This window comes from Vipera berus (genome assembly GCF_964194415.1).
Source record: "Vipera berus genome assembly, chromosome: 1".
NCBI classification, from domain to species: Eukaryota; Metazoa; Chordata; class Lepidosauria; order Squamata; family Viperidae; genus Vipera; species Vipera berus.
Window position 1 is genome coordinate 332,938,691 of NC_138202.1, and position 13,114 is coordinate 332,951,804.

Below are 13,114 nucleotides of genomic sequence, written 5' to 3' on the forward strand. Positions count from 1 at the left end.
AGAACGCTCAGAACGGCGTTCTGGCACCTTTTTTTTTGTAAAACAAAAACAAAAAAACAGCTCCCTTATTGGCTTTCCTAAGCCTATTGCACGGCTAGGCAATCTTGGCTCTTTTTTATGACTCGTGGACTTCAACTCCCAGAAATCCTGAGCCAGCCATGCTGAGGGGAAAGGAAGAGGTTTCCAAGCTGAGCCAGGCTGGCTCAGGATTTCTGGGAGTTGAAGTCCATGAGTCACAAAAGAGCCAAGGTTGCCTACCCTGCACTAGAGGAGGACATTAACATTATTTATAGGGTTACTTCTTTAGGAACTAAACTTTTAGAATCTAAAACAGCTAATTCAAAAAAGTCAACAGGAAAGAACCTCACATTTTTCATCTGCTTCTGTCTTTTGGAAGGTAAACTTAGATAACAAAATAATCTATTTCTTATGTTAACATCTCTATAATGATGATTTCATAAAGGTAACAGGAAAGAAATGAGAAACATTTTTCTCAATGTAATATGTCTAATTTTAGCTGATTCTAGAAAAACTAGTATCTTTTGTATACTTGAAAACTATTTTGAATCTATAACCATCTATTACAACTAAACCACTTTAAATTAAACAATTCTTAATAATGAAATATTCTTAATTTGGACTTTGCTTTTACTGTTTGGACTGTTGTGTGTTTTGAAAAATAGATTATTTAGAATCTAGTTATGTTGCACTTTAGTCTTTAAATAATTAACCTAGTATATACATAACAACATATGATGTTTTCCCTGGTGAGCTTAACATCAATAACAGCATTTATTAAAAAGGCTAAAATAATTTCTGGTGGTATTATCTGTATATTAAAATTTTGGACAAGCAGTGGTCATGTATTCTAGCAAAAGATGTTACATATGTGCATAAGCGTAGTCAGTAGCATATGCCTTTTTAAAAATATCAAACATGCAAAGGAACAAAAATAAGTCCAAAATATCTGTATTACATCCAGAAATGCCAACTTTGCAACCAATATTTCTCATCCATAACTATGGCACCCTAAGGATACCTGCATACATGCAAATGCTTTTCTATGATCAATAATGCAGCAGGGATTGCTTTTTCCTCCCAGTAACATATACCTAAAACCAGTTTATTGCATTTGGCAATTGTACTAAAAAAAATCTCATTGTCAACCAATATAATTCATTTAATTTGAAATCAAGTGAAAAATTGATTTAAATTATTTTATTAAAACAAATTAATGGCAATTCTTTTATAAGAAGTTGCCTCAAACAAAATGAGTTTGACATGCCTGCTCTAGATAGTTGAATGCTCCAAAATAAATTCTAGACCAGGCCTGTACATGCAGCCTGCCAAGCACCCTTGGACAGAGCACAGACTTTAAAAAAAAAAGTAATAAAATCACCACCACTGCCCTGAAAGTCATGTTGCCTAGTGCCTCCATGGCTTACCATGACCACGAGCTCCAACACTGTAGATGCTCCTCTAGTCACCAAATCATTGATTAGCCCACCAGCATTCCTTTGCAGACCACAAAGATTTTTAATTTATCAGTGTGGGCCTTTCCCTTCTACAAGTTGCACAGATCTCTTCTAGATTTTCCTCTTGCCTTTCCAAGTTAACTCCTTGGTCTGTCATTGAGCAAGAATTGACTTTGTAGGGAAGCATATTATCATTTGATGTATATTTAACATATGTTCTACCTTTATTTACCAATTATATAATATTTGTATGCAATCCACATGGCGAGGTTTGGGGCAACTTACAATAGAAAAAAATATATTTTTAAAATCATAAGATTAAAACATAAAAGCAGGGCTTTTTTTCTCATAGAACGCTCAGAATAGCGTTCCAGCACCTTTTTTTGCACACACACACACACACACACACACACACACACACACACACACACACACAAGACAAGCTTTTGCACAAGCTATGCTACTCCCTCTATTGGCTTTCGAAAGCCAATAGGAATTGCTGCTGAGCACTTCAAAAGACCTGGCTAGCAAACGTTGCACTGGCAAGTTGTCTGCAGCGAAAGGAAGTAGGCAGGAACTTTGCATCCCTTCCTACTGCCCAACTACACCATCTTAACTAGGTAAGTAAGAAAGGACAAGGAGTGGGAGATGGGTTCTGCGGAGTCCATGTGCATTCCTTCCTTGTGCTCACCCAGGTTAGCCAGACTGGTGGCCTACCTAGTGCTGGACCTGCACCACCGTTGCCTCGCTCTGCACGCCTAAGTGGCCGCCCTGCATCGCCTGGCCTGCACCGCCTCCGCTGCCTGCCCCACGCAGCCCCGCCATATAGAGCGGGCCCTGCTGCTCCCACAGCACCAGCCATGTCGGCTCCGGCCCCAGGGGGGTAGCCTGCCGCCAACACCCCTCACACCCATGACTGCAGCAGTACCGCCCCACCCCCCACCCCCGCCTCCTGCACCCGCCAAGATGAGAGTTCTGGGACCTTTTTTCTTAGAAAAAAACACTGCATATACATATATATACATATACATATACACATACACACACACACACACACACACATATATATATATATACACACACATATATACATACACATATACATACACACATATATTGACGAAAGCTCAGCAATAAAGATTTTTTTCTTATATCCCAGAGTTTGTTTTTTTTACTGATTTCAAATATACATACATACATATGTACACATACATACATATATAGACATATATACATATACATATATATACATACACATATCTGACAGACTGATGCCAGTCGATGAATACTTTAAAGTTACTTTGAATTGTATCAGAAATCTATTAGCAATCAATTTAGGTGTAGTATCTTCTTGAGGTCTAATGCAAGCTAGTAAATAGCCTGGTTCTTAGTTTTCTCCAATGATACAGAGTTAACTATTTGGGATGCAACAATAAAGCAAATAAATCACAATAAAGCATAAAAAAGAAAAGAAAAAAACCTAAAGTCATAGCCTTTCTTTGCCTTCAGTGATGACACTGAGGTTAATGGAAGAGCTAATATGCACTGTGATGAAATTATGATCATAATGTCAACTCTAATTCACAAAGATCATAAGGTGAAATGGGGATTTCAATTTTTTTAAAAAAATATTTTTTTCTGTGCAGTCTAGGAGCAATTGCTTTTTACACAGAGGGTAAAAAGAAGTGGAAATTGTAGCTCAGGGTGTCCTTGGTGCTCTCTGAGCTTAGTTGTTTTCTTGCAAACGATTCATTACCCAAACTAGGTAATATCAGTGCTAGCATAGACTAGTACTGTTGATGTAACCTACTTTCAGTAATGAAAGGTCTGCAAGAAAACAACCAAGCTCAGAGAGTACCAAGGACCCCTCAGAAGTGGAAAATCATCTGATATTTCCTCCTGCTCCCACTGTTACCTTTACAGTGAAATCATTTTTTAAAAAAAAATGTAAAGTGAAAATGGAATGGAAAGTAGAATCCTGTTTTTACCCAAGGTGCAGGTTTACAACCTAAATATCAAATTTTGTATTATAAGAGCATATCGCCACCTAGTGTCAAACCTGAATCACTTCTTTCTCATTCTTTTAGAGAGAAAAAAAGGTTTCCAGGCCATCCTGCTTCATTCAGAGTTGACCTTGTTTTGCTGCTATTACTACAGCTACTGTACAAGTCAGGATGAAATTTTTGAGTTTCACCAAAACCATCTTACCATACATGAAGGACAACCATCCTTTTCACAGATCAAAATAAGAATGTAATAATTTGCTTTTAACAGGATGTCTGTCCATTTATACCACAATTATACCATTTTTCTGAAATGGTATAGATTTCCTGCCTGAGCAAGGGGTTGGACTAGAAGATTCCAAGGTCCCTTCCAACTCTATTATTATTATTATTATTACTATTATTACTATTATTATTATTATTATTATTATTATTATTATTATTATTATTATTTCACTCTGATTGCTGCTGGTTCTCTGGGATAGTGGGACACAGCTGCTGTATCCCAGTTCTCTAATCAAGTTATCTGCTTATTAATTTCATTACATTTATTAAGGCCACACAATCCAAAAGAGTGGCTGAATGGGTACCAATCCTCACGTTGTACATTGAAGAAAGCTTTTATGTATTACTCTCATTCTTTCTGCAATCATTTATTTTCTGAAGTAAGAGGCATTGGTCAACTAACTGGAATTGTCCTTTTATTCGTATACACAGCACATTTTTTCATTCTTAATTTATGCATGATTTATGGAGTTAACACCATCTCCTAAGAAAATGACAACACCACTAACCTCGAATGAATTAAACAACCCATTTGTTTAGGCCAATACACTGAGTATTATCAATGTGTTTGAACTTTGGTGTTGGAGATTTTTTTTTAAGAATATTGCTTTGGATGCTGACAACAGGGTTGCAAGCTATAAGTACTTGAAATCAATCAAGTTTGTAAGAAAGAAATGAATATGATGATACTGAGGTGTAATTGCCAGACATTTTAAATAGATGAAAATGCTATAGTGCTAACCTGATTATGTATATGTCAGCCAACAATATTCATAGTACAGTCTTATATAATTTTTGGGGGTATGTATACCCCAAAATGCTCCAGTTAGATGACTTACTTCAAGTTAGACTATGTAGATTTGCCGTCATTATTACTACAGTGTGACAATCAGTTTGAAAGATTTTTGATATAGAAATCAAATTATTAAATTAAATTAAATTAATTGATAAAATAAGCAACTGTTCCTCTTTAATTGACCTATAAGAATTATTCCCCATATTAAAAAAAGTATTTGTATTTTTTTCCATTTTAGAGAAGGAACTCCATTCTGATCATTGGAGAACAAGAAATACTGCTTCAAATTGATTCTTTGTTGCAATACATTACCTGTATCCTCCCCAAACAAGGAACTATGCTAAATGTTTTCATTTAAGAAAATGTAAGAAAATTCAGTACATAGAGCAAAGAAGTAATATCTCTGACTGTACAGTTTAGAAGAATGATAAACCTAAATGGAAAACATGGGGGCTAGGGGGAGAGACAATGAACTAATATGGATGAAGGAATTACCTTTCACCTGATCCTTTCACCACTTCATATTTATCCATACTTTCTTCCTGTCTCCAGGTATATCCGAACCATGTATCTGGGGATCCAAAGCCAGAGGCAAAAGGAACACCAGCGGCGCTTTTACTGGGCTATGATGTATGAGTATGCAGATGTCAACATGCTGCGCCTCTTAGAGACCTTTCTCGAGAGCGCCCCACAATTGGTGCTACAACTCTGCATAATGATCCAGAAGAACCGTGCAGAAGCTTTACCGTGTAAGTCAGGGGTGTCAAACTGCCAGCCTGCAGGCCGGATGTGTCATCCGAAAGCCGCACCCACCCCATTGCCAGCAATGGCAAAACTCCCAATACGCTGCGCGACGTCACGTGATGTTGCGAGTTTGACATGTCTGGTGTAAGTGATCTGACTGGTGCTCCTTGTTTTGGAACAGTTTGAATTTCTCACCCAGGTGGAAGGTTTAGTAGTTGATATGGCCCTTCACATTAATCAAGGGCAATTCCCCCAACTGAAAAGAATATCTGTACTTTAGGGTAGAATTGTGGAGTCCTTGGTGCTCTCTGAACTTGGTTGATTGTTTGCAGACATTTTATTATCCAACTAGGAAACATCATTGGTGCATGGCCCTGATGGTTAGTAGTTGGGTAATGAAATGTCTGCTGGCAAACAAGCTCAGAAAGCACCAAGAACTCCACAATTCCCCCAACCCTGTGCTTCCTTAAGATTAAAGAAGGTATAGCACAGAACCTTTGAAAGCTAAAAGGCATTTCCTAAGAAGGTCTATGAGAAGGCTTCCATTCCTGTTTTTGCAGAATCTGTCTACTTTCCCCTGCCTGCCTTGCAGTTAATATCCTTGTGAAACATTAGAGAGGAAGTCAGGTGTCTAGCATTTGCTTTTTCATTACTACATATTGATTTTCCAAGAAGGAAAATCATATGGTTTCCTTCTTGGAAAAGTTCCTAGAAAACCACAATCAAAGTGATTTAACAATAATAGTGACGTTTCAACAATGGAATTTTCTTTTGTACGTAAATTATTGTATATAAATTTGGAAGAAGGCAATAGTATAAAGCAAATAGAATTGGAACAATTCTAACCAGATACAGTACAACGAGAAAGAAATTTGTAGTAAATGTTGGCCATTAATAATGACTGGTAAAGCACTATCTCTCTTGCCCATAGTTTGCCTTGGCATAAATAAGTGATCATTTCAGTCCCCTGGCAAGAGCAGTCCCGTACTTGCTGGATAAAGAGATGAGGGGAAAGGAGGGAGGGAGGACAGGAGGCAGAAGAGAAGAAGAAAGAGAAGAAAAGTATTAAAAAGAGAATATAAAATATTCCAACACTCTGTCCTTAGCTTCACCTTCTGATTAACTCTGAAGGAATGGAAACTCAGCAATTCACTTCTTCTAGCATAACACATCCCATTCCCATGATTTTGTTTATGAAATAGGTCTTGGCAGAGAACAGGATTTAACTCTATTCCATTAATCCTGCACTTTCTTCTACAAACTTATAGAAAATTCTGATTCTGAAATAACTGCTGATGTGGCATAACTATTTTTTCACTATGTTTTAAAAGGACTTGGAGAATTCACAAACTCCAAAGAGCTGTGAGCTAAGCTAGCTTCTAGCCACAGACCCTGAGGCCTTTGATTTAGGCAGAAAAGAAATCTCTGACAATTTCTTATTTTTCACTTTTTGCAATGGATATCTAATTAAATGTTTTTCAGTTTTCTAAGTTTAGATCACTATTTCTCAAACTTGATAAGTTTAAGATGTGCTGCGTGGTAATTCTGGGAGCTGAAGTTGACACATCTTAAAGTTGCCAAGTCTGAGAAGTACTGGTCTAGATAGTACCAGCAAGCATAGAATGAAATTATGTTTGTTTTCTTTCTCTTCTTCCCTCTCTTCTCTTTCTCAGATACACACAGAAATATATATATATATATATATATATATATATATATATATATATATATATATATATATATATATATATATATATATATATATATATATATATATATATATATATATATATATATATATATATATATATATATATATATATATATATATATATATATATATACACACACACACACAACACAAGCATATACTAGGAGGACATGTTTATCTGCTATTTCAATTTCTTGTTATTGTTCTAAACTGGAGAAACAACACTATTATCTCATATGGGACCACGTCATAAGCTTTGAGGCATTCCGGTGTCCTTACCCTTGTAATGACAGAACAAACAGAAGATTTTGGGCCTATTTTGTGCACAGATGAGTGTCCCTCAATGGCAGGATTTCAAATAAGAGTGGGAAAAGTTCACAATTCACTTTTTTTTCTGGACAACTTTAATTCATGAAATTAGAAATCATAGTCACTTAGGCCATTATCTAACAAAATGAAATTCAATGTAGAGAAAAGCAAGGTTTTACACTTAGGCAAGGAAAATCAAATGTACAAGTACAGATTAGGTGAAACCTGGCTCAAAAGTATCTGGATCCGTACCAATCGGGTTTCAGACCCGGGAATAGCACGGAGACGGCATTGGTCGCACTGGTGAATGATCTCTGGCGGGCCCGAGATAGAGGTTATTCCTCTGTCCTGGTCCTATTAGATCTCTCAGCGGCTTTTGATACCATCGACCACGGTATCTTACTGCGTCGTCTTGAGGGGTTGGGAGTGGGAGGCACCGTTCTGCGGTGGTTCTCCTCCTACCTCTCGGACCGTTCGCAGACGTTGTTAGCAGGGGGGCAGAGGTCAAGCCCTAGGCCCCTTAGTTGTGGAGTGCCTCAGGGATCGGTGCTCTCGCCCCTCCTGTTCAACATCTATATGAAGCCGCTGGGAGAGATCATCCGTGGCTTCGGGGTGAAATATCATCAATATGCTGATGATACCCAGCTATTCATCTCCACCCCGAACCAACCCAGTGATGCCCTCGATGTGATGTCCCGTTGCCTGGAAGCAGTACAGATTTGGATGGGAAAGAACAGGCTTCGACTCAACCCGGCCAAGACTGAGTGGCTCTACATATCATCATCTTGTTTAGTCCAAGAGGTTCCATCTTTGACTATAGGAGGAGAGATGTTACCTCCCATTGATAGAGCAGGCAATCTGGGCGTCCTCCTAGATTCACGACTCAGTTTTGAAGATCATATTGGAGTCGTGGCTAGGGGGGCATTTGCCCAGATTCACCTAATATACCAATTGCGCCCCTTTCTGGACCGAGATGCCCTACGTACAGTCACCCACGCACTCGTTACCTCCCGTATAGACTAATGTAATGCTCTCTACATGGGGCTGCCCTTGAAGACAGCTTCAGCTGGTGCAGAGTGCAGCTGCACGGGTAGTGATGGGAGCAATCTGATACTCCCATATTACACCCCTCCTGCGTGAGCTGCATTGGCTACCGGTTGCCCTCCGGGTGAGATTTAAGGTGCTGGTACTTACCTTTAAAGCCCTACATGGCTTAGGCCCGGGATACTTGCAGGACCATCTGCTTCCGGGAAGGAATTCCCATCGCCCAGTACGCTCACACAGAGAAGGCCTCCTCAGGGTACCGTCAGCTAGGCAATGTCGGCTAGCTCTGTGGGAGCACCAGTCCTATGGAATCAGCTCCCCCTGAACTTCGGATGGCCCAAAATCTCCAGTCCTTTCGCCGCGGCCTCAAAACACTCCTTTTCCACCTGGCTGACCTGGACTGACAGGCATTTTAATTATGTTTACAATTTTTAAATTTTAATTTTAATTTATTGCACAGATGATTTTAATTTTATTTTTATCTTAATTTCTGTTCTTATTATATGTTTTGTTGTTAGCCGCCCTGAGTCCTTCGGGAGATAGGGCGGGATATAAATCCCATTAATAAATAAATAAATAAAAGCAGTAATTGTGAGAGGGCTGAGGGCTAAAACATATGAAGAACGGTTGCAGGACCTGAATTTGTAAAGTCTAGTGAAAACAAAGACTGAGGGTGTGTGTGTGACATGATAGCAGTGTTCCATATTTGAGGGGTTGCCACAAAGATAAGGGGGTCAACCTATTTTCCAAAGCACCAGAAGGCAAAAGAAGAAACAATGGATGGAAACTAATCAAAAAGAGAAGCAACCTACAACTAAGAAGAAATTTCCTAACAGTGAGAACAATTAATCAGTGGAATGGGTTGCCTTCAGAAGTTGTGGGTGCTCCATCAGTGGAGGCTTTTAAGAAAAGACTGGACAGCCACTTGTCTGGAATGGTATAGGGTCTCCTGCCTGAGCAGAGGGATTGGACTAGAAGACCTCCAAGGTCCCGTCCAACTCTGTTATTCTTTTATTCATTACCTGCTTACAGAATGGCTATTAGCAATTTAAGAATTAAGTCATTTTATTGATAGGCAATGAGATCCATCATCATAAACCACAACTGCATGTAAATTATAGTTGCTGCTTCTGTAGGTGATAAAATTATGCAAATGGTAGTCAGTATTTATTACAGGTGGGATCATGTTTATGCTTATTTCTCTCTCTCTCTCTCTCTCTCTTTCTCTCTCTCTCTCTCTTCCTCCTCTAGATCTTTTTCGCTAACCTGACTCGCATTATAATCATGTTTCACACCTGCCCCTCAAGAGGATGATGTAAGCAACTGCGTCCTTTCTCCTGTGTCTCCAGTTTAACTCTGTGGATTTGTGTGTGTTCTCCCGGCAGGTGTATCCTCTGTGGCCTCCCTGATGTCCCTGGCTTGGGTGCTAGCCTCCTATCACAAGCTTCTCCGGGACTCTAGGGATGATAAGAAGAGCATGAGTTATAGAGGAGCCCTTATCCATCTCTTCTGGCGTCTCTTCACCATCTCATCCAGAGTTATCTCTTTTGCCCTCTTTGCTTCCATCTTCCAGCTCTATTTTGGGATCTTTGTCGTGGTCCACTGGTGCGCCATGGCCTTCTGGATCATCCATGGTGGGACAGATTTCTGCATGTCTAAATGGGAAGAGATTCTCTTCAACATGGTGGTAGGGATTGTGTACATTTTTTGCTGGTTTAATGTCAAGGAAGGGCGGACCCGATACCGAATGTTTGCCTATTACACCATAGTCTTGACAGAGAATGCTGCCTTGACGCTCCTTTGGTATTGTTACAGAGATCCCGACACTACTGACTCATATGCTGTGCCAGCGCTTTGTTGTGTCTTTCTTAGCTTTGCTGCTGGGATTGCGCTGATGCTCTTATATTACGGCATCCTGCATCCCATGGGGCCGAGAGCTAAGATTTTTGCCAGCTCCTGTTGCGCCGAGCTGCTCTGGGGCATTCCTTTGCCCCCTGACATTGAACCCATGGCTCCTCAAACCCCTGGGTATAGGGTGGCCCAGGCTACGCCACCCAGAGCGGCCACGGAGCAACAGGAGGAACTCACAGCTGACACATGCTTACCAGTTTTCCAAGTGAGAGCTATGGTGCCATCAACTCCGTCTGGGAGACCATTCCACCCAGAAGGCCCTCTCATTAAGATAGACATCCCAAGAAAGAGATACCCAGCTTGGGATGCTCATTTTGTAGACCGAAGGTTGAGAAGGACTATAAACATTCTCCAGTATGTCACCCCCACCGCTGTAGGCATTAGGTATAGAGATGGACCTCTCTTGTATGAATTGCTACAGTATGAATCTTCACTTTAAAAGCTCCTTTAAATGCAAATGCCCCTACACACACACACACACACACACACACACACACACACACAAACAGACACACAGATATGCACACTATTGCAAATAAACACCCACCTATTAAAAGAGGGATTTCATGGGCCATGGGCGGGGGTGGGGTGGGGAGGGGGAGAGGTGGGTTAACTGTTTATGGTCAAGACAGTTCTGAAATAACCTTCCAATAAGTTTTCTTTCTGGTTACTGTATGTATTTAAAGGAAAGAGAGATCCTCTATGTTTTATAAGTAAAAACAAAATGGAAAGGTTTTCTTTTGTTTTTTACACACAGGAGAAAACAAGAACAACAACACAAACCAACCAGTATTGCAAACTTCCACGATTCAGAGGTTGGAGAAAAATTAATTACTTCACCTCTGAGTTTTATATCTTACACCAAGTGTAGGACATTATTATAGGGATTGGTGCTGATTGAAAATAATAATACTAATAATAAAAAATAAAACAAACAAACAAAAAACCTACAACTGCCTTATGCCCTTAGGTGCTGAGTTTCATTATGTACTGTCACCTTCCTCATGCAAAATGTTTTGATTATTTTAATGACATATAAATAAATAGCTAGATATAACGACACACACACACATAGGTGTGTGTATGTGTTTATAAATAATAAGAAATTGTACAAAAGAATCAGGTAAAAAGGAAATGCCATTGGTTTTGTTAGATTGGCACAACACAGGTGAAAATGATTACCCTCCCACCTGCTAGTGAAGGAAATGCTAAGCTAAGTTTGAAGAGGGTTCATGGCTGTGTTTTGATCAGCATAAAAGTTACTTTAATTTGATATATTTAAGTTCCACTTCCTCATGCCATTTTGAATGAGACTGTACATTAACTGCATCCCTGCTGTAGAAAAAAAGGGGATGATTCTTTATGATTCACTATACTAAGCTTGAATCTCAGGATATAATCCTCTTTTTTTCCCCAAAAAAGCAATGAAAACCCAGATTTTGACTTGCATCTGTTGTACAATGACCCAACGATTAGCATTGCTCAGAAGCACAAAAATGTCCCTTCTGGCATAGAGTCTGCCCAGTTCATTGAAATGGGAAATGTTAAAAAAAGTTCATGTGCAAAGCTGCTTATTTTCATTTAATTCAATAGGGAAAGCATTATATCCATTTACCTCTCTTCTTGTCTGAAAAAGCTGAACCAAGGTGCAAGTCTCCAAAATCAAGTTATTTCACTGGTTTTCAATGCAATTGTCACTGGTATCTTTAAACTTTAAAGCATAACTGGTCTATTTGATTTCTTGGAACACCTTTTAGATAGCCTTTAATTTTAAACTAAGTACCAAAAACAAGCATGAGAGTAAAGAAGTAGTATTTGAAGGAATTTATAAAGTATTTTAAAATTCCATAACAATTTCTCTCCTCCCCTCTCCCAATCATTATCAGTCTTAATAAAACTCAGCATAGTAGCAAAAAGAAAGTCCATTTAAAGGAACATGCTTTGATTGGAAATCGGGCTTCTGACTACAGGCATCATTTTAAGGCTACAAAGAGGGATATATGTATTGAATTTGCAATGATGCAGCTTGTTTTTGTGTGAGCCTTAAAGTGATCTTATGGCATTCTCTGGTTTGTTTATGTTTTTCTATTTTCTAAGGAAAAAGGGAAAACAAAAAAAAATGAAAATGGAGGATTGAATCTCTGTATGGAAATAGCTCATTACTAATGTGTTTCTGGTGAAAATTTGGTGCTTAATATTTCTATTGTTTCTATAGTTGTCATGATTTAGCCAAGAATCATTTGACTCTAATAGCATTTCTGGGGAACTACAAACACAGACTTGTTCTGATTGTGTCCTCCGCTGAATGTATGTAGAAAAGAAACCACCATCCAAACATCAAGAGGACAGATTAGTATGGAATTTCAACCTCAACGTTTCAGATACCTGCTCACAGGAAAACTCTACAGCTAGACTCCGCATAAACCATTTGACGTCCGAAGGTTAACATTTTGCTTATTTTCTTCTTTGGCTCTCAGCTGGAATAGCATACTGTGTACAATATTTACATTCATGAATCGCTTTGTTAAAATTATTTTTCTCTTGTCTAGGGCATCTAAGGTTTCAGGCTCTTGTCACCAATACCGAGGGACAAAAAGGGAACAAGTGAACCATCCGAGACCAATGCCAGTTTTGGGGTATGGGTGAAATTTTTAGAAATTTTAGAAATCCAACAAGGGGGAATGGGTGGAAACTAATCTGGTGGAAGCATTTGGAAAAAATCATATTAATTGTATATTTTAAGCTGAAAGTTCTTTTCACCTGAATATACCTGACAGTAACAGATTTTGCAGTGATGCAGGCATTGTTATCATTATTATTACCAATATGCTTCAGA

The 13,114-nt window shown here is 38.9% G+C and overlaps 1 protein-coding gene across 1 annotated transcript in view; it reads left to right on the forward strand.

Moving 5' to 3' along the window:
* The window catches only part of XKR6 (XK related 6), a gene marked incomplete at both ends in the record, with an annotated part of 203,773 nt that extends 193,056 nt beyond the window's left edge, over positions 1-10,717 (forward strand). Inside the window, 2 exons of the mRNA XM_081312746.1 lie at positions 5,112-5,308; positions 9,753-10,717. Of these exons, the coding sequence (XP_081168872.1) occupies positions 5,112-5,308; positions 9,753-10,717 (1,162 nt within the window). The remainder of the gene's footprint in view (positions 1-5,111; positions 5,309-9,752) is intronic.
* Positions 10,718-13,114: the final 2,397 nt, after the last annotated feature.